This window comes from Cebus imitator, unplaced genomic scaffold (assembly GCF_001604975.1).
Source record: "Cebus imitator isolate Cc_AM_T3 unplaced genomic scaffold, Cebus_imitator-1.0 Scaffold0, whole genome shotgun sequence".
NCBI lineage: Eukaryota > Metazoa > Chordata > Mammalia > Primates > Cebidae > Cebus > Cebus imitator.
The window spans coordinates 13,000,255-13,019,435 of NW_016107315.1; the positions used below are offsets into that span (position 1 = coordinate 13,000,255).

Below are 19,181 nucleotides of genomic sequence, written 5' to 3' on the forward strand. Positions count from 1 at the left end.
GGAGGGAAGGAGGGAAGGAGGGAAGGAGGGAAGGAGGGAAGGGACCTCTGCCCCCCCTTACACACACACGCACAATACAAAGCAAAAAGAAAATAACTCAGAACTCTGAACTACTAGATTGTTGCAACCTATACTCAGGTTACATGAAAATTATGCAAACAAAATACATTCTGAAATTCCTACTTGCTTCTCTGCACACAGAACAAGAAAATGTAGGGCCTATGTTTGAGACTTCAGGGGCTTCCACTCCACAAAAACACACCTAGTAGGGCAGCCCTTTCTTGTTCTAGTGCATCAGAGTCTGAGAAGGAGGGCAATCCTGAGAGGCCTGAGCATCCTCTGTACTGGTTGCCTGTTTACACTTGGTGCCTGATTCATATCCTCAGTCTGGCCCATGGTCAAGGGCTGGTGTCGCTCAGATCCTAGCTTATCTAATCCCTGTCCTGTAGTGCTCCATCCTCTGTGAGGGCCTTTCTCTTGCATGTCAGGAAGACATTCAGCCCTTAAGGCTGGCACAGAATGGCAGGAGATGTTCCAGAAGGAACTTGGCTGCGTTGGGGCCAATTCAAGGGTCTAGAAAGGAAGTTCCACCATGTTGCCATCTCCATCCATACCCAAACAATACCACTGTGTTGACAGCACATGTGGAAATGCAAACAAACATTAGTGCTGAAAGAGACCGAGAGGAAGACCCACAGAATGAGAAGAAAGAACCATGGAAAGGAAGACAAAGAAAGATAAGTCAGCCAGTACATGATAATGCGATTTCAGACAGAAGCTACTCCTAACCCAGGCCTGTCCTGTGATTCAGCCTCTGCTGAATGCAGCCACCCTCTGGACGGTCCTGATTTTCATAATCCTTGAAGACTACCTTCTGGAGACCAGACACTGGCCTCCAAACATAGGGTCTCTGTCTGCCAAGACCCACATGCTGTTTATTTACCTTCAAATCTCTACAGAGCTACCTTACCTTTTCCTTAAAAAAAATAAAAATCATCCCGTTTATATCTAAAATGTTACCCACATGAAAATCTCTCTGTCCCTGGGAGGCCCTCCTGGCAGCCAAGGAATAGAGACAAAGGGGGCATCCACAGAACATTAAACTTCTTGATTATTACTGCTTTAGACATTCATTTTTGGTTTTTTATTTAAGGAGTCTGAAATCGCTGCATATTTGTAACTACCCTGAAATCCATTTCTAAAGCAGATACACAATCATTTTGGAATGAGGGGAGCTAGTTGCTTTATTTTTGCCCAGAAGAGTGGAAGAGGAGGGTCTCATGAGCCAAGGAATAACTAGGAGTTCACTAGAACCATGAGGATCAGCTCTCCCAAGACAAAGGATCACCAGATGCTTGCAGCCTGCATGGGTCCCTAAATTACACACTTCCTTCCTTTGACAATGTCCTGATAATTCAGTGCTGTATTGACATTGCCTCCTCTTCAACATTTTCTATCCTGTAGATATTACCTTAAGTATACAATCCTTAAAGAACGCAATCCTAGAAGAAGTCATCAGAAAGGCCAAACAGTAGACACCAACACTAGGGTTATCTTTCCAGAAATCTTCATGTGCAAAGGACAAGAATATTGCCATGCTACCTTGTGGTTAGTTCTGTTGCTTAGTTTGGAAAACTTTATTTAAGAGGGTAGACTAAATCAAGGAGAGGCAGGGAAATCATTCCCATGCACCTTCTTAACTTCCACCTCATGCTTATTCGCTTACAAAATTCCAGAGAATAAAATTTCCCATTGCAATCATTAAGTGTGTTGCCCTCATAGGAGAGGTGTGGTTTATCAACACTGGAAACTGAGTTAGCGTTTCAGCGGGCAAGGTAATCAGGGAGATAGAATCATTCTACCTTACACAAAGCATAACCAAGATTCTTCTTCTTCTCCTCCCCAAGTGCCTGCAAGCCTTAAACCCAGAAGCCAATCAGGACCCACCCCAACACTGAAACCTAGTGTCTCTTCAGTAGACGAGTTTTGCGCATACTGTTTTGATGGAGAGCAGGAACAGAACACAGTTCACTAGAGTAAATGCCATTTTCCACGGACATATCAGACTCCATGACTTGGGCCTCAGAAAGCCACGTTCAGGCAGGAGAAAGCATCTCTGCCCACCAGCTCACGGCATGAAGGCACCCCAGGAAAGCCCTGGCACAGTCAAGCCCAGGACAAAACAGCGGCTCCCCCCGAGTGCAGGATCCAGGACTGGCAAATCCCCTTGGCATGGGCGAGTGGGGGCATTCACTCCAACCCAGACCCCTCCTTTGGGACTCGTTAACTTCAGAGAAGACTGCTCGCGGCGAGGCCCTCCAGGCCCCCAGTCACCACGGCCACCAGGCTCAGGCACAGACAGTGCCAGGGACAAGTCCCTCAATCTCAGCGACCAGCCACCCCTCACCCTCAGCAAGTGCCTGAGCTGCAGAGGCCAGTTTTGGGGAAAAAGCTCACCGCCAGAACCTCTGAGCCTTTACCTATGACCGCCACATTCCCGGGCAGAGCCCCCAGCGCAGCGATAAATTGTGCAGCCCAGGGAACCAGCGACCTTTCCGCCAGCCCGGGCACGCCTCAGTGCACACACCTGCACCCCTGCCCCTTACCCCCACCCCATACAAATCATCAATTCGTAGAAGAATGTCAGCTCCCTACCTGAGGGTGGCGCTCTCCCCCTGCCGGACCGTCACGTTGTCCATGGCTTTGGGGAAGGTGGCATCTCCGCTGCGCACGGGCACTCCTGTGGGTACAAGGAACAGCAGCCTGAGAGACACGACCACGAGGCACTTCCAGGGCAGGAACAGGTACCCACAGACCCCCATCCTCGACAGCCACAACTTCCCAGAACTCCGGCAGCCGCACGGCACACGCCCCCCGGGCGAGCACAGGAAGTGGGTGGGGTGCGGAGCGGGCGCGGGGACTGAGCGGTGAACTAGCGGCGACCGGGAGGCGCGGGGAGGAGGAAAGCGCGCAGACTCCTCCAAGTCTAATCTTCCTCCCCCAAATCCGGCCTCGGCTTGCCCGCCTCGGAAAACCAGTTCCACGGAGCGCGGCCAAAGGGGGCTCCCTCCTCGCTGCTGCGGCCGGGAAGGTGGCCGAGGAGGGGGAAGCGCCAGGCAGGTGAAAGGTGTGGGCGCGTCTCAGGAGCCGCTTCTTGCCAGTGGCAGTTCAGACATGGCACTTTGGAGAGGAGTAAGCACTTTGGTACCGGAAGGGGACGGGGTGGGCTTCATCCAGCGGCCCAGAGGCGGTGGTCTGCAGTCCCTCAGTTCCCACGGGGGAAATCCAACACTTTGTAAGTTTCGGAGCCGGGTTCGCCACCGGAAAACAATCGGAAACAATAGCCGATGGGAAGTGGAGCTCGCAGAGGCGCCGGGTGGCGCGCGGAGGAGACGCCGCGCGGGCTTCGTGCAATTCGGACCCAGGATCCTGCGGCAGCCGCCTCGGTCAACTTCCTCGGAGCCCAAATGCGGCCGGGCTCGGCGGGGCAGGGGCTGCGGCGGTGGCCGAGGAGGGAGCGGCTGGGCGGCGGGAGCGGACCGCGGCGGCCCCTAGCTCGCTCTCTCGCTCGCTGGGGAAGGCGCGGCGCAGCCGGCACCGGAGCCGCGCGGACGCCAAGCTCAGCGGCCGCCCCCGGCCTCCGCGCCGCCTTCCTCCCGGGAGCAGCCCCGACGCGCGCGGGCCCCGACCGCCGGGGTTGTCATGGCAGCAGCTCCATCCCTGACCGCCACTTTCTCCCGGTGCCGCCTCGGAGCGAGCGGGCGGGCGGGCGGCGCGGACTGCGCGCTCATCCCGGCGGGCGGGCGCGGGGCGCGGGGCGCGGGCGCCCACCTTAACCCCCGCCGCGCCGGGCCCAGGCTGTGCACCAACCCAGCCCAGGCCAGGAGTTTAACCATTTCCCCGGTTCCAGAGCGGGCGCTTCCAAATCAGGAAAAAAGGCAAAGTTACCATGCAGCCTTAATAAGCCCCAGACTGGAGACATCTTAATAAGGGTCACAAACTAATTAACTGGGAAAGGAACACCCTGCAGCATGCATACGTGCACCTTTAAAAGGATCAGATTAATTCCATTAGCATTCAGAGTAAATTCAGAGTATTGGGAGGATGTTTTAGAAGAACCTCATAGTTATTCAGTAGTACGGCACCCGCCCTGCAGCCCCCCACAAAGCTGCTCAAAACCCCAGAGACTCGACACCACCGTTCTAGAAACCTGCCATGTATAAAACGCAGAACCACAGAAGCCTCTTAGTGTGCGAAACTGGCAAAATCGCATCATCAAAATGTTGGTCAAGTTCAGACACCGACTTACATTTTTTATTCATGTTTTGTCGCCATTTAAAGATGCTGGGCCTGCAAAAGTGCTCACTTGAGTGGATGAGTGTGAGCCACTTGCCATATTTATACAGCAGACTCCCAGGTTTCCTGGGCCTCACACTCTCGCACAGCTGATTTCATCTTTAAGAGGTGTGTTTCTCAAATTCTTGAAACCCAGGGAGAGACTGGATTTGCCTTGGTCCCTGTCACTTCTCCTCTCTGGCTGCTACTGGACCTCCTGTGTTTATATTATTATCTCTCCCTTAACTTCGGCTCTGAGGGAATGGCCTGCGTTTCCCTTCCCCAGCTAGGCCTGGTCCTTGTGCTAGGGGAAAGCACAGAGCAGCCCAGCAGGTGCAGTGGTGGTGACATTAATAATGCTGCCTTCTCGGGGATTTCCAGAGCCGGGCTCCAGCACTGACCCACATTCCCCTTGGGGATAGAGAGGAGACAACAGTAGCTTTGGTTTTCCCCCAGACTTTCTATCAACACATCCAGGAAGTTTTTTTTTTTGTTGTTGTTGTTGTTTTTAACTGTTAAATAACAGAAAAATGTTCTTCCAGAAAGCCATCCAGCATCAAAAGCCATCCAACATCAAAGAGACTGAACCACTCTAACTGAGTCACGTAACCCTAAGGGTCTTGGTACCATACTCATTCTGGCAACCTTGCAGCAGTACCAATCACTTACATGTAGATAACACGTTGGAGAAGACACGAACATTTCACCAATCAAATCCCCCTCACACTAACCATAGAGCTAGGACAGAAGTAGAGTTTGGAGAAATGGAAACCACACTGCTGGGTAACAAAGGAAGACTGAGAAGGCTTGCCTTTCCATTATCATAGTTGACCGGAAAGTGCTCAGCCAGCAAGAGTGGGGTGACTTTACAGTGACGATCTCAAAATACTTTGCATTAACTCATCACTGGGCTAATTGTTCCTCCCTCTCCTCTGGTTACTTTCCTGATATTAAATTCTCAGAGAAACTCATCTGCTACTTTTGGCCACTGGGGATCACTTGATACATAACAGCAAAACTCAGTTGTCAACTTATGGCTGCAACAAATGACTTTACTATCAGGAATAAACAATTACATCTGTGGGGAGCAGAAGAGTTTTGTTTATATTTTTGAAAGGAAAGGAGGACAATTAACCTATTTTAGCACCAGGCCATTCTTGGAAGATTCTATTGTGTCTCCATTTTCCAATGGGCAATTGTGGAAATAGGAAATTTACTAACTTCACCAAGTTAAGATAAATACGATGATAGACTGAAGCTGTGAGATGGTGTTTGCTGACTTTCAGTCTGCTGAATTGAGGCTTCTTCTCCACAAGCCAGGGAGTCACCTCTAATAATTCATCCATTCAGTTCAACCATCCTTGACATTCCCATCTCCCAGCTCCTCTTCTTAAACACATCCTCACCACATCAAGTGGGAACAAATGGTAGTCATGGGGAAAGGAGAGGGACTCATTCTGAGCTTCGGAGTCATTTCCCTGCAGGCCTGAGAATGGCAGGGATGATTCCTTTCATGATAAATGCTAATCCTGGCTCTTGCCTCTAATTTCCAGGTAGGTACAAATAAGCATTAGTTTTTGCATCTAGGAATGTGGATAATGACGACAAGAGGCTTTCCCGAGGGGCCTACATATATGATTAACTCTACAGGAAAATAACTTAGAAATCCATCTAAAATGGAAGATGCTTTATTAATACATTTTCCTGCCACTGCTTCATTAGTATGTCTGGGCAGGAAAATAATTCTTCTTACAGCCTCTTTGAGAGGTTCGCTTTCTACCAGTCTGCGTGCAGTTGATCTAAGGCAGTCAAACCCACCTTTGTCTCTGGCCATGAAGGGAGAGTGCTAAGCTTAGCACTAAGCTTAGCAATCCAGCAGTTGCAGCAGAAAACGCAGCCAAGCTCAGGTAACTCACAGGGAGGACAAAGAAAAGGCACTTGCAACCTCATACCTGCTTCCTAGGCCCAGAGATCCAAACTTTATTCAAAAACAGAAGTTCAGAAAGTGGTGAAAGGTCAGAGATGCCCACACAATTAACAAGACAAAATCCATTGTATTCAAACTGGCTATTGAAGTAGTTTGAAAAGATGAAGATCAAAATCATATGTCAACTCCCTTCCATCCCTTAATCCCTAGATATAACCAACATTTAGTGACAACTTATATCCTGTCTCCTGCTCCATAAAACTGCTGGATCTATTTTATTTTTCCCAGCATATCTGAGTTAATGAAAAGGGATGACATTCAAAGCAATTTCATTATTTGTGTTCTTTATAGAAACAACTTTCTTTCTGCCTTCTTGAAAGCAGATTCCTAACGAGCGCCCACCTCCACCCTCTTCCCCACCATCTCCCTCTCCTTCCTCCCTTCCTTCTTGCATACACATATACTGTACACATAAATCAACTTGTCACAGCTTGTCTCTGTGCTGACAGCTGTAATTGCTTCAGGTTATAAAAATATCTATAGGACAATGCCTTTCAAGCTCACAAACATGTACACACATACACACTCCCTCAGCAAAAGGAAACAATCATACTCCCTTTAATAATCCTGGGACCACAAAGGAGGGAAGAGCCTGACATGGTAACTCTGGATGGTTGGCGGGCAGGTGAGGCAAGAGTGGATGGAGACTTCAGGCAGCCCTGGCATTTGTACACTGAAGCAAGGCTGGAGCAGAGAAGAATTCCCAATGAAAGAGAAATTAGTTGTTTTTGTTTTGCTCCACGTTAGCCACAGCAAGCCGGGGCCAGCTAAAGAGCTGTCACTATTCCACACACACAAGAGGCCAAAAGAGGAGCACTAGCTTAACAAATGCCAGTTCTGCTTCTCCTTGACTAAAAAGGCTAAAGGCCCCCCTCTCCTGGTGGAGATCTCAAATAGGAGTGCAGGCGAGAAGATGGGAAATGCAGGGCAGTTAGAGTGCGATGACATCAAATAGATATTGGAAGATTGAATCAGAAAAGGCAGCGTAAATCTGGATAAAGAGATGCCTCTAGGGCAGTAAGTAGGGAAGGGCTGGGAACTGGAAAAATATATGCTATTTTTTGCTCCTCTATGAATACAGGATCAAAATAAAATCATGGTTCATCTGAGCTATAGTTCAGCATGTTAGGATTTCAGCAGAAAGAGCAAAAGGGCAACTTGACAAGGGGAAGAGGGCTCCAGGGAGAGAAAAGAGGTCACAAATAGAATTGAGAAGGAGGATATGAAGGAATGGCAAAGGTGAGGCTATCTATGGACTTTAAACCCATAAAACTTTATAAGAGATGCATAAAGCAGAGAGATGATGGGTAGAACAACTGGAGATAGAAAAGTCGGGGAGCAGGATGAACAAGCCAAAATCAAAGTGCCGATGCAGTGAAAGGCAGGTGCCCAAAGGGGACAGCCTGAGAGGCAGGGGTCTTTGGGGCAGAATCTTTCCTTTTCATCTAAGCTTTGGGACATGAGATGACCCTGGACTCATGACATCACAGAATGATACACACAGGAAAGATTTTTACTATAACCCATTCATTTCATAAGGGAAGAACTGAGCTCCAGGAGGGAGCAGTAGTGATTGTAGGAGCATAAAGTTAAAAAACTGACTAATCAAGACTAGAACTCAGAACTCCTGACTCCTACACCAGGGTTCTTTCTACTCTACCTGTCAGGTAAGAACAGTATGTAAGAGCTAACCAATACAGTAACTCCTGTTGCTGCTCCATCTGTGGCCAAAAGAGAGACCCACAGAAGACAGATTGCCATGATTGTCCAGGATAACTTTGGGTAATCAATTATTTGGTTGAATTCAAGTTAGTTAATAAACCAGCAAGTAGATTTTGAGTTCCTCATGTGTACCAGGAACTGGGTTGAGAGATACAATGATAAAGATGTGGCCCCTGCCCTTGAGTTGCATGTGGTCTAGGGCTATTGGGTTTTTCGGTGGTTTCATTTCTATTAACATTCATGTAAGTTACAACGAACTCCACCCTGCACTCCCCTTTAAGCCCTTGATAACTTTCTCATTGCTGGACAAATAAGCTGAGCTCTGCCTAGCCTGTGGGAAGCAATTTGTCTCATTACGCTTGTCCAGATTCCCAGCCACAATCTTGGTTCTCTAGCTTCATTGAAAGGGGCATTTGGAGGGGTGGGTTGCTCCAAAGGACTTCTAAATATCGGGAAGCCCTTCATCAACTCAATAGGGCAGTGAAAGCAGTGAATGGGAGAGATAAAGGCAAAGGTAACATGGGCCTCCCTGCATAAAGGGCACTTCCAGCAGGGAAGACACACATTCAACCAAGAATTTTATGAAATAGTAGATACAATTGTGATGAATGCTGTGAGCCCAAAAATGGAAGAAAAGATAGGATCGAAGATTCTCGTCATGTCTGGAAGGTCAGGAAACTTTTCCCTAAGGAAATGATGTTCAACTGGACTTAACAGTGAGGGGGGAGATGAAGGGATGGGTAAGCATGGGCAGGAATCTTGTGGATGGCAGAGGATGGCACAGATGCTACATGGCGCGAGACGGGCCATGAGCATGAGCAGAAACTGCCTCGACAGCCTCAGCTGATGTTCATGCAAACTAAGGATGGGCACCTCGGGAATGCTCTGTGTCGCACTGAAAACCTCTAATGCCATCAACATTCTGTGTTCATGCAGTCATTGATCCATTCAGTACATATTTATCCTGTAAGCACCATGACCTTGGATTTTAGACTCAGACAGACCAGAAGTCAAATATTCACCCTCTCCATTACTAGTTGTGGGATCTTGGGGACATGCCTTAACTTAATTTCTAAAATAGTGGTCCTTATGATACCTACTGCTCAGTGCTGCTGTGAAGACGAGATGGGGAAGTAGCTGCAAAGAGTTTAGCACAGGCCTGGCTGCTCCCAGGCTTCTCACGCTGGGACTGGGAGGAGCTGCCATTGGCTGTGCTTGCCTCATTCTGAGTCAGCCTACAGTTGACATTCATGCTGAGAACCCAGGAGCAGGCTGCTAAGTGCAGGCCCTGGGAATGCTCTTAGGGTTCACCACATAAGGGGGACAGAGCAGGAACATCATGCTGAGATGCAGTCAGAGACAGGAAGTAGGACAGCCTCTAGACCACCCAGACCTGGAAGAGCTGTGGCCCCCAGCCCCCACTCACTGTCAGGCCTCTGTTCTCCGGGCCTGTGGGAAACAGCCTGAGCTTGGAAAAGAGGAGACAGCTTTCTCTTTCAGTAGCAGCCTGGGAACTTTGATTTTCCATGTTCACCCAGTACAACAGAAAGGTAGCCATGAACCTGACAAAAAGAGAGAATACCTCCGTCCCATTAGAAAGTGAGCCACAATGTCTGACCTCCTTCCATGAGCTTTTAAGCCCTTCATTGCTTCCAGATGCCTGATCGCTGAGTCCAAAGTTTCCTTGATCACGCAAGGCACAACACGCTCGGGTCTCCATGTTAGACGAATCAGTGGGCAAAAACAACCTGGGACTGCCTCACCTCTCCTAATCTCTACATTCAGGGATTGGCCTTGTAATCTCTGTGGAAGAGTTAACCCACAGATATTCACCTACACGTGCACACAGACACCAGTTCTAATGTTTCCAAGCCCAGCCCCGCTGGAGTAGGGAAGTGGCTTCTCAAACAGAAAGAGCCCTAGGAATGGCAATTTTATCAAGTACAAATTTGGAGTTTAAAACCCCAAGTTCACTGTCAGAGGAACTTGACTTGCTTCTCCCCATGCTCCATTCTCCCTAAACAGTCACCTAGAACTTTTGTCTCTGTTTGACCTTTTCCTCTCATTTTCTTTAAAGGTTTTATTTCTTGTTCCCCATCCAAGAACAGCAGCAGGCAAAGTAAATTTTAATGACATAAGAATTTGCATAATAACATATGGGTCGAACTGTAATTTTTATTGGAGGTGACATTTGTGCAAATATATTTAGTAAACCAGAAGAAATGAGTTCTAGTTTCACCTCAGACCATCATTTTGTCACCTTATAGAAGTCACTGCTTGTTTTTAAGTTTTTGGCTTGTTTTGAATTTGTCAAAAAAAAAAATCTTCACGATTTGTGGGTCTGAGAAGGTCTAATGACTAAGTCACTCAAATAGGTTAACGCACTTTTGCAGAATTGAAGGTACACTTTCAGAGTACGGCAACAGCTCAGTAAGAGGCTGGGATTCAGGGTCTGGAATTCCAGCCCCCATCTGCCCCTCACCAGCTCAGTGGCACAGCCCTGCTCTCTTCCTCTTGCCTTCTAAATGGGAGTTTGGATGAGAAGACTTCCCAGGACCTTTCCAACTCTAATAGTCTAGGATTATAATGCTTCTCGACACTCTCATCAAATTCACTCATCAATCCCTCCTGCACAGAAATAGCCCTTCTCATATTGCCTTCCACTCTTCCCATTCATCTAGGTAACCACTTCAGAGTGTAGGAAACTGTTGTACAAAGTAATTAATGAGCTGCCCTGGATCTGAAGTGAACGATGGAAGAGTCAAGATGATTAAAAGTCTTCCGATAAAGGGTTTCTTTAAGGAAAAGAAAATCCCACAATGCAACCAGCAATGTTAATCTTCAATAAATATGCTGTTAATATTTAACTGGCATTTATTTAAACTTACAGTAACTGTCCTATTAAATCTAAATTAATTGCCCATTTGGGAATCTTCCCCTAAAGCCTAGCTGGGACATGGCTGTCTAGATACAGCCTGTGCTAGGCATCCAGCCATAAAGAGAATATTTAAACCCTCCTTCCAGGACTGGGCTATCACAATATCCGGGTTAGAAGGGCCTTAGAGGTGTTGGACTACTTACATACTCTGTCCTTTAACTTTCTGGGGCCCTATTTTTTTTCTTTTCTTCATAAAGGAATTTTTCTGTGTTTCCTGTATCTACCTCTTTCCCACTCTTCTTTTCATTTGGATTCTCTCTGTCTCTCTTTTCTTAATGTTGGTTTCTTCTGTACCTCATGATTTAGACTCACTCTGCTGTGTTTTTTCTCAAACTGTCCTGGGTTTCTTGAATAAGCCATTTAGGCATATGTTCATAGCAAATTCTGTACACACACACATACATATACATACATATGATTGTATGTGTCACGAAGAGCATTTTGTAATAGCAGTTGTATATAAAAGGCTAAGTGCTGTGAAAAAAATTCCTGAGTCATACTGCTTTAGAAGGGGCAGCAAGAGTGTAATTGCGTAGGACTGATCTTTGCTATCCCTGAAATCAATCAATGTTTTTTATTAGAAGTGTGGTCCTGGCTGAACTTCTGTGATGTTATTTTGCTGTGATTGTAAACCATTTACATTTCCACACCAAACACACAGACACACCACACCGGTTTCATCAGATCAGTCGACTGCTGAGACGTAGATTTCAAACGAACAGCTAATCAGATGGGTTAGTGTTCAAACTGAGTTAACTTTAAACCCATGCATCAAGGCTGTACAGAATCTGAACTTTCCTCAGGGAAGTGGGAACTGGGTGAGACTAAAATCATTCACTCTAAGGTTCCTAAGTGTTTAGCTCACTGAATTTTATTTTTCTTTTTATTTATTTATTCATTTATTTTTGAGACAGAGTCTCACTCTGTCACCAGGCACCAGGCTGGAGTGCAGTGGCACGATCTTGGTTCCCCGCAACCTCGCCTCCCGGGTTCAAGCAATTCTCCTGCCTCAGCCTCCCTGGTAGCTGGGACTACAGGCACACGCCACCACACCCAGCTAATTTTTTTTTTGTATTTTTGGTAGAGAAGGGGTCTCACCATGTTGGCCAGGATGGTCTCGATCTATTGACCTCGTGATCTGCCCACCTCAGCCTCCCAAAGTGCTGGAATGACAGGCTTGAGCCACCGCGCCCAGCCGAGTCTGATTTTTAAACGTTCACTGTTTGTTTTGCAGGGCCTGGGACAGGAACCGTGGTATGGAGGGAACAGAGCACCAACGAGGAGCAGGTGGGCTGGTGGGAAGTCACCCACACATTTTAAGAAAATAAACACACTCACTTTGGGAGGCCGAGGGGGGTGGATCACGAGGTCAAGAGATCGAGACCATCCTGGTCAACATGGTGAAACCCCGTCTCTACTAAAAATACAAAACATTAGCTGGGCATGGTGGCGCGTGCCTGTAGTCCCAGCTACTCAGGAGGCTGAGGCAGGAGAATTGCCTGAACCCAGGAGGCGGGGGTTGCGGTGAGCCGAGATCGCACCATTGCACTCCAGCATGGGTAACGAGAGCGAAACTCTGTCTCAAAAAAAAAAAAAGAAAAGAAACACACTCTCCACTGTTTGCTCGTGGAAGGCTTGAATTTTGAATTTTGTACTGCCCTAATGTCAAGCTTCTACATACTTCTAGATAAACGAATACCCAAACCATCCACTTCTTTTTTTCTTCTTTACTTCGACTTAAAGCATCTTTATTTTACTGACTCTGACAAACTTACTGACTCTTAGAAAGAAATAACAAATGCATTTCTGCATACTTGTGAGTCACTGTGACTTTTACCTTTTGGCCCACCTGTATGCATTACCATCATGAGTTCAGGGCCTTTCTAAATAAAACAATTGAGGATGCCCTTGGGGCATCTCAGCCCTGTGCTTCCTTCCCAGTCTGGGGTTGACATGGGCTGTACCTCCCAGAAAGCAAGGATTTCCCTAAAGCTTTGGTATGCCTTCTTTCTCTAGCTTACCACAAAACTACGGGTGGTGCTGCAGGTCATGAGAAAGAAGGAGCTACTTGTGAGTGTCCTAGAACTTCTGTGCTGTTCAGGTAGCTTCGAACCTGGGGGAGGCAGAATTTGGAAAATGTTGTCAGCGTGCATGTGAATAGGCCACAACACATGAAATCATCTACCTTGGCTTTCACAACAGTTTTGACAAGGTGTCAGGATCACAGATGCCTTTTTAAAAAGTGGGTAATCAGAAGACAATCTTTTTTGTTTTTTTTTTCAAAAGCAAAGAATTGCTTAAAGCTAAGATATAAATCAAGGATAAATTGGCATGTTTCTATATGGGGAAGTATTAATACTAGATTCTCCAAGGGACAGTTGCTAGGACAAATCAAATTTAATATTTTTACCAATGATCTGTCAAAGGGAATTCATAGAGAACTCTCCCAAGTTTGCAGAAGACCTTAGATTTTCTTATGTACTTATATCTTCAGCTGACATGGATGAACTGCAAATAATCCAGAAAGTTATTTGGATATGTGGAAAAGCGGGTAAATACAACGGAAGATACTTCAGAAAAAATAATCTAAAGTATGCATTTAAGATGCTGGCATCTAGGCAGTGGATTAAGAGACAGTGATATGCAAGGGATTGGGCATGAATGCTGGAGTTAATGGCTTTGACTTTATGTCCAAGTTCCACAAATTACAGGTTTGACCTTGGAAAATCTTCTTACCTCTCAGAGTCTCATTTTTCTCCTCTATTAAAAAGGAATAATACCTACCTCTTATTTTTGCTGCGAGGGTAAAATGAGATAATTTATGTAAAGGACCAGTGAAGTACCTGGCTTGTAGTACCAACTCCACAAATGGTTGCTACTGATTATTCTTTTACAAGCTGGGATAGTAACCTTGGAATTAGTCATGGCTAGCGGTTCCCAAGTTGTGATCCTTACAACACATCTTGGAGCGGGATACTATAGATTATTTTCTGCAGATATCAGGAAACTTTGCCGAAAAAAACAAGTGTTGGCCCAAACATTTTTATGAAAGACACTAAAAAGGTATCAGAAAAAAGCAGAAACAGACACAAAAATGTTATTTTTACTCAAAATTGCTGTGTAAAAATTCTTCTAATATTGCTTACAATAGTTATGGTAGCTCACAAATAATAAACTTTATGCACCCAGCAGCTAAAGTCAGAAATCGAGGGCCACTTTTAATCTCTTCCCTCTCATTACTGCCCCTCATAACCCAATCTCTCTCTCTCTCTCTCTCTGTGTCTCCCTCTCTTTCTAGTGTTCTTCCTCCAAAATACCTCTCATATCCATTCACCTTTCTCAACCACTGCCTTGCCTGGCCCACACCAAAATCTCCTTATTTTCTTATCTGGATTCCTGAAATTCCTCTTACATGGATGTCTTCCTCCTGCTCTTGCCAGCTCTGTTTCAGTCTCCACATTGAAAAGAAGGTTTCCTGAAATCTGACCTTGTCACTGTCCCGATTAAATCTTTAGCGCTCCACACTGAAATTTGAATAAAGCCCCAAATCCTTTCTGTGGTGTCTGAGCCCTCAGAATGTGGCATCTGTGTGTTTTCAGCTGTAGCAACTACTCCTTCGTCACTGTGCTTTTCCACTGGACTTGGCATATGTCCACTGCATCAGTGCTTTGCATAACACTCACAATACTTATAATGGTTTAATTTCTGTCTTTTTCTCTGTTACATTCCTGAAGCCCAGCACAATGCCTGGAACATAATAGGTTTTGATAAATATTTGTGGTATTTAAGTGACCAGCACAGCTGGGGAAAATTCAAAAATCAAAATGATTTCTTTTGCAGGGACTTCCAAATCTCTAGAAACCAGGAACATGAAATTGATGATGACATTTGGTATTCACGAAGTAAAAGGACAGGGTGAACACATACTTAATGACCCAACTCCAGCTAAAATAAAATTTTAAAAACTCTAAGAAATCAAGGCAGTAAAGGATCAAAATAAGCATGTCTGAATAAAACTTATGCAGACAAAAACAATATCTAAATAGGATATGAGAAGGTTTGAATAAGTTAATGGGTGATGCACCCATACTGTTTATTAGGTTATAGGGGTCTGAAGTGTATCTCTAACCTTTCGAGTGTGACTTTCATGTAAAATTGTCACTGTCCAAAGTGGGTAACTAGGACATCTGAATTTATGTGACCCAGCATGACCTTTCTATTGTCACTTTCCCACCTACCCATAAGTCTGCTGTCCACCTGACTGGGGATAATTGAATTTTGCTTATCTCTGCCCCTCTCCCACCCCTGTAACACACACACCTACCTTATATTGCAACTCCTTGTAGAATGTTTATGTACACTTGGTAGAGGCATTTTTTAAATACTGTGAAAAGCATGTGCAAGATTTATGTGGAAATGCATCCTGAGCAGGGGAACGGTTCCCTTTCGGCAGGGTTAGTTGGCCTGCCTTGCCTTCCAATCCTTCATGCACTTGGCTGTTTTCTTTATGTATGACCGCCGACTTGCACTCTTCACTGTGGCTGGGGACCCCTGCTCCTCTGTGCACTCATTGGTTTTTATACATTGCCTCTGGACACAATCCTCACTTTACTTGGCTCCCTCCTTCCAAAAGCCTGAGTTCTAGCAACGGGAAGAGTTGGATTACGACATACATCTCTAAACTCTGAATTTAGCCCTTTCTCGCCACCTCAGTGTGTCCCTGTGTCAGCCTACTTTCTCGGCCATGATGGGAAGCAATTGGTTTTCCATGGAATTCTTCATCTTTCACTCTAATGGCAGAGAATTGTGACAGCAATCATCCCAAACAATAGATAATGAATGCCCCCTGAGTTCCCAACTTTATGCTCCACAGGACTGGCCTCAACAGACGGCGGGGAAACTATATTATTTTTCAATTTCATTTCCGAAGACACAGATGCATAAATGCACAGAACCCCAGAGATTGAAAAACATGGTAAGCCAAGACTGGATGGGCTTTAGAAAATGTTCTCCCAAATCAAGATCAGAGTAAGTTAGTTGAAAAGATTATTTTTGATTGCCCATCTGGGATGAGAACACCCTTCTCACATTTATTCAACAAGCATGTCCTAGGGTAGGTGTTGTGATACATCAGGGATGACTGTCACATCCTTGGTATCCAACCTCCATGACCACAGAGCAGTGGAAGAGATGAATGTGGGAAATAATTGCACAGATAATCAATGAATCACAATTGGAATCAATATTATAAAGGGAATGTACACAATTTCAAGAGAACAGAAAACAGGACAGTGTCTTATTTATAATCACTTGATCTCAGCAAAGAACAGGTGAAATACATTCAATAATAAATGGGAGAAGAATGAATGAATGAATAAGCATGAAAAAATACCTAGACCTGTGTATCTCAGAGTTTTTCCACAAGGCCAGTTGGCCACTCCTCCCCACAGGCAGAGATCAGTACTGGACCCCTTTCCTCCTTCTAAGGGGCAGTCATATTCCAGCGAACTGGGGTGCTTTCCCACAAGCTTATTATTAATCAAATAAAAATAGAAGAGGTTTGTAAATCAGGTTACATAAACATTTCGAGCACAGTCATTTTGCTCTTGGGAGAGATAGCTAACCGCACTCCCGTAGCAAACCCACTTTGATCCCAACATCCAACTTACCACCTCCTAGCACTCTCCATCCAAGAATAACATTAATAATAATCAGCCTATTAGCCAGGGTGCTTGGTTTGAAGCTGAAAAATTTGAGAAACGATCTTATAAATTATTTTCCAAGGATATCATCTTTAAGCATTAACAGGCACAACTGACACTGAATTCTGGGAATTGAGCATAATTACATGGAAATTGACACGACACAAATGCCAAGAATTCTGTTAACCTTTAATATCTTTTAAAAACTCTCCCCTCATAATTATCTCTTTCCTTTGTCTCAAATGTTACTGATGAATATTTAGAGGTAGAAGCAAACAAAAAAGTGGTGGATTGTGGAATACTGATCTTTGTTTGGAATCCTGGAATTTTCCAGGTGATCCATCAAGAGGTGATAAATAGAATGCTTGGAATTTGACTATTTTCGGAAGTTATTTCTACCTTTGTATTTGCTCTACTCAAGTTCTCTACTTATAATTCCTTATGCTGAGTAGAATCTCCTTTGCACTAGTAATTACACTAAAAGTGTAGGTCTAAGATGTTGGACGTCTAATGCAATTCCTGACCTGTTCTGCGTCTTTGCAAAAGTCATTGCACCTTTCCAGTGCTTCAGATACCCTTTCTGTACAGTGAGTGTGATGACATTTAACTCCAACTGCAACAATATTTGCACAGTGCTGTAAATTTTACCAAGGGCATTTCCAACCTTTTACTCACTGGTGGATCAGCGCCTCTTAATTTTTTTCCTTCTTCACAGACCCCAATGCTGCCACCAATGCTCTCTTGCCTTTTTTCTTTCTCTCTCTCTACTATTTTAATTTAATCTTCACTTATCTCTCTGCCTCTGCCTGAATCAGTGCTTCTTCACAGGGGCAGGGCAGACTCCTTGGAGTGTGGGAGTGGAATACTGAGTGGATATTGGTTGTCACCATAATTGGAGGAGTACTGCTGCCATTTAGTGTACAGAGGCCAGGGAGGTTAGAGACTCAGCAGTGCATGGCTATTCGGTCACGGACGCCAAATGCCTGCCAGACGTTTAGGTGAGGGAAACATTTTTCTTTAAAAAAATCTAAGCCTAAAATATACTCCATTTGACATATAAGCACAGATATTCTTGCCAGGTTTTAGTGTTCACTAATTCTCCAGGAAAGTGACTATCTTGCAAGTCAAAGATTGTGTTTGATTTGTTCAGATCTTTACCAAGCAGTGTTCACTAGTTTGAAAAATCACACACTCAATGGGAATGTTTCTCATCATGTTGAGTCATCAATTAATTCTACATCCTCGTGTGAGTCTATACTGCAGCTTAGCTGTCACATTCATGGTGATTCTGTATATAGACACATCCATACTTCATTATATCCTATGGTGTAGTTGTATCCAAACATTTATTTTACATTTATATTATTATCAATCATTTTCTATTTATTTCTCCTTCAGATTCAGTCAGGCTTTATATAGTTCATTTTTTTGAAGTATGTGTATAGGCATTACATGTTATCTATGAACTTATTTTCTGCACAGTAATGAGGGTAATATAAAACACTTTAAATGATTTTTATGTTAGAAAAAGTTAATAATAGCAGATCAACAGCATTTCACACACAGAAGCCAGCTTCATCTTTCTCATGCAGGGATCTGATAATGTCCTTCATCTATTTAGGAAGTTTCAGGGGCTCCCCCTGCCTATGACATAAAGACCCAACTCTTAATATCGAAAATCAAGAAGTATCCCAAGTTAAGTAGCATTAGTCTTTGTTGTGGCCCCATCTCTGCACTCACCTAACATTCTAGGACCCAATCAAGTTAAATTACTCATTCTTCTTGGAAAGTTGCTCTGCATATCACAAACTATGTATATGCTCAGACTTTTGCTCTGCCAATGTGCCCTCCTTCCATCCACAGCCTTCTAAATCTTATTCAGGCTTCAAGAACCAGTTCAGATTCCATTTCCTCCATGAAACACTAGTTTAACCAATGCTTCCCATGCCTCTCTTTTCTATTGGTTGAAATCAGTTATTTTAAAGGAAATGTATATATATTTCACAATATAGAACTCTGTAAATGTGTGTATGTGTATCTGCATTGTAACTGACTGTAGATTTGTCTGATCTCACCAGTTATGTTGTAAGCTTTCTGAAGGCAGGTGCCATTTCTTGTTCATTTTTGTAACTGCCCAAAGCTGAGCAAAGTATATGACCCTGAGGGTCAGTTAAGAAATATTCTTTGAAATGAGATGATCTCTCAGTGATTGAGAAAGATAGTCTAGCTACTACTATCTTTATTTCATGCATGAGAAAGCTGAGTTGTATGTAAATGGGTCCTGACAGGTTGTATGCAGAGTGTCAGATGAGGCACGCTAAAGGGGTGAAATGTATGGTTACTTCCAGTCCATGCAGGGTCCAGGTCTGCACCTGGGAAAGATCTAGAGAGGTTAACCTACATTTTTGGTGCCAGAAAATAAAAATCTTCATTTCCAGATCAGCTTTCTTATAAACGGATTTGGATTTATGGGACTCCATATATCAGTGATGATGGC

The 19,181-nt window shown here is 44.7% G+C and overlaps 1 protein-coding gene across 8 annotated transcripts in view; it reads right to left on the bottom strand.

Moving 5' to 3' along the window:
* NTM (neurotrimin) overlaps nucleotides 1-19,181 on the bottom strand; it is a 972,209-nt gene that overhangs the window by 445,506 nt on the left and 507,522 nt on the right. For all 8 annotated transcript variants that reach the window (XM_037735935.1, XM_017523245.2, XM_037735970.1 and 5 more), the window contains one exon: nucleotides 2,656-2,740. In XM_037735935.1, coding sequence (XP_037591863.1) covers nucleotides 2,656-2,740 — 85 coding nt within the window. The remainder of the gene's footprint in view (nucleotides 1-2,655; nucleotides 2,741-19,181) is intronic.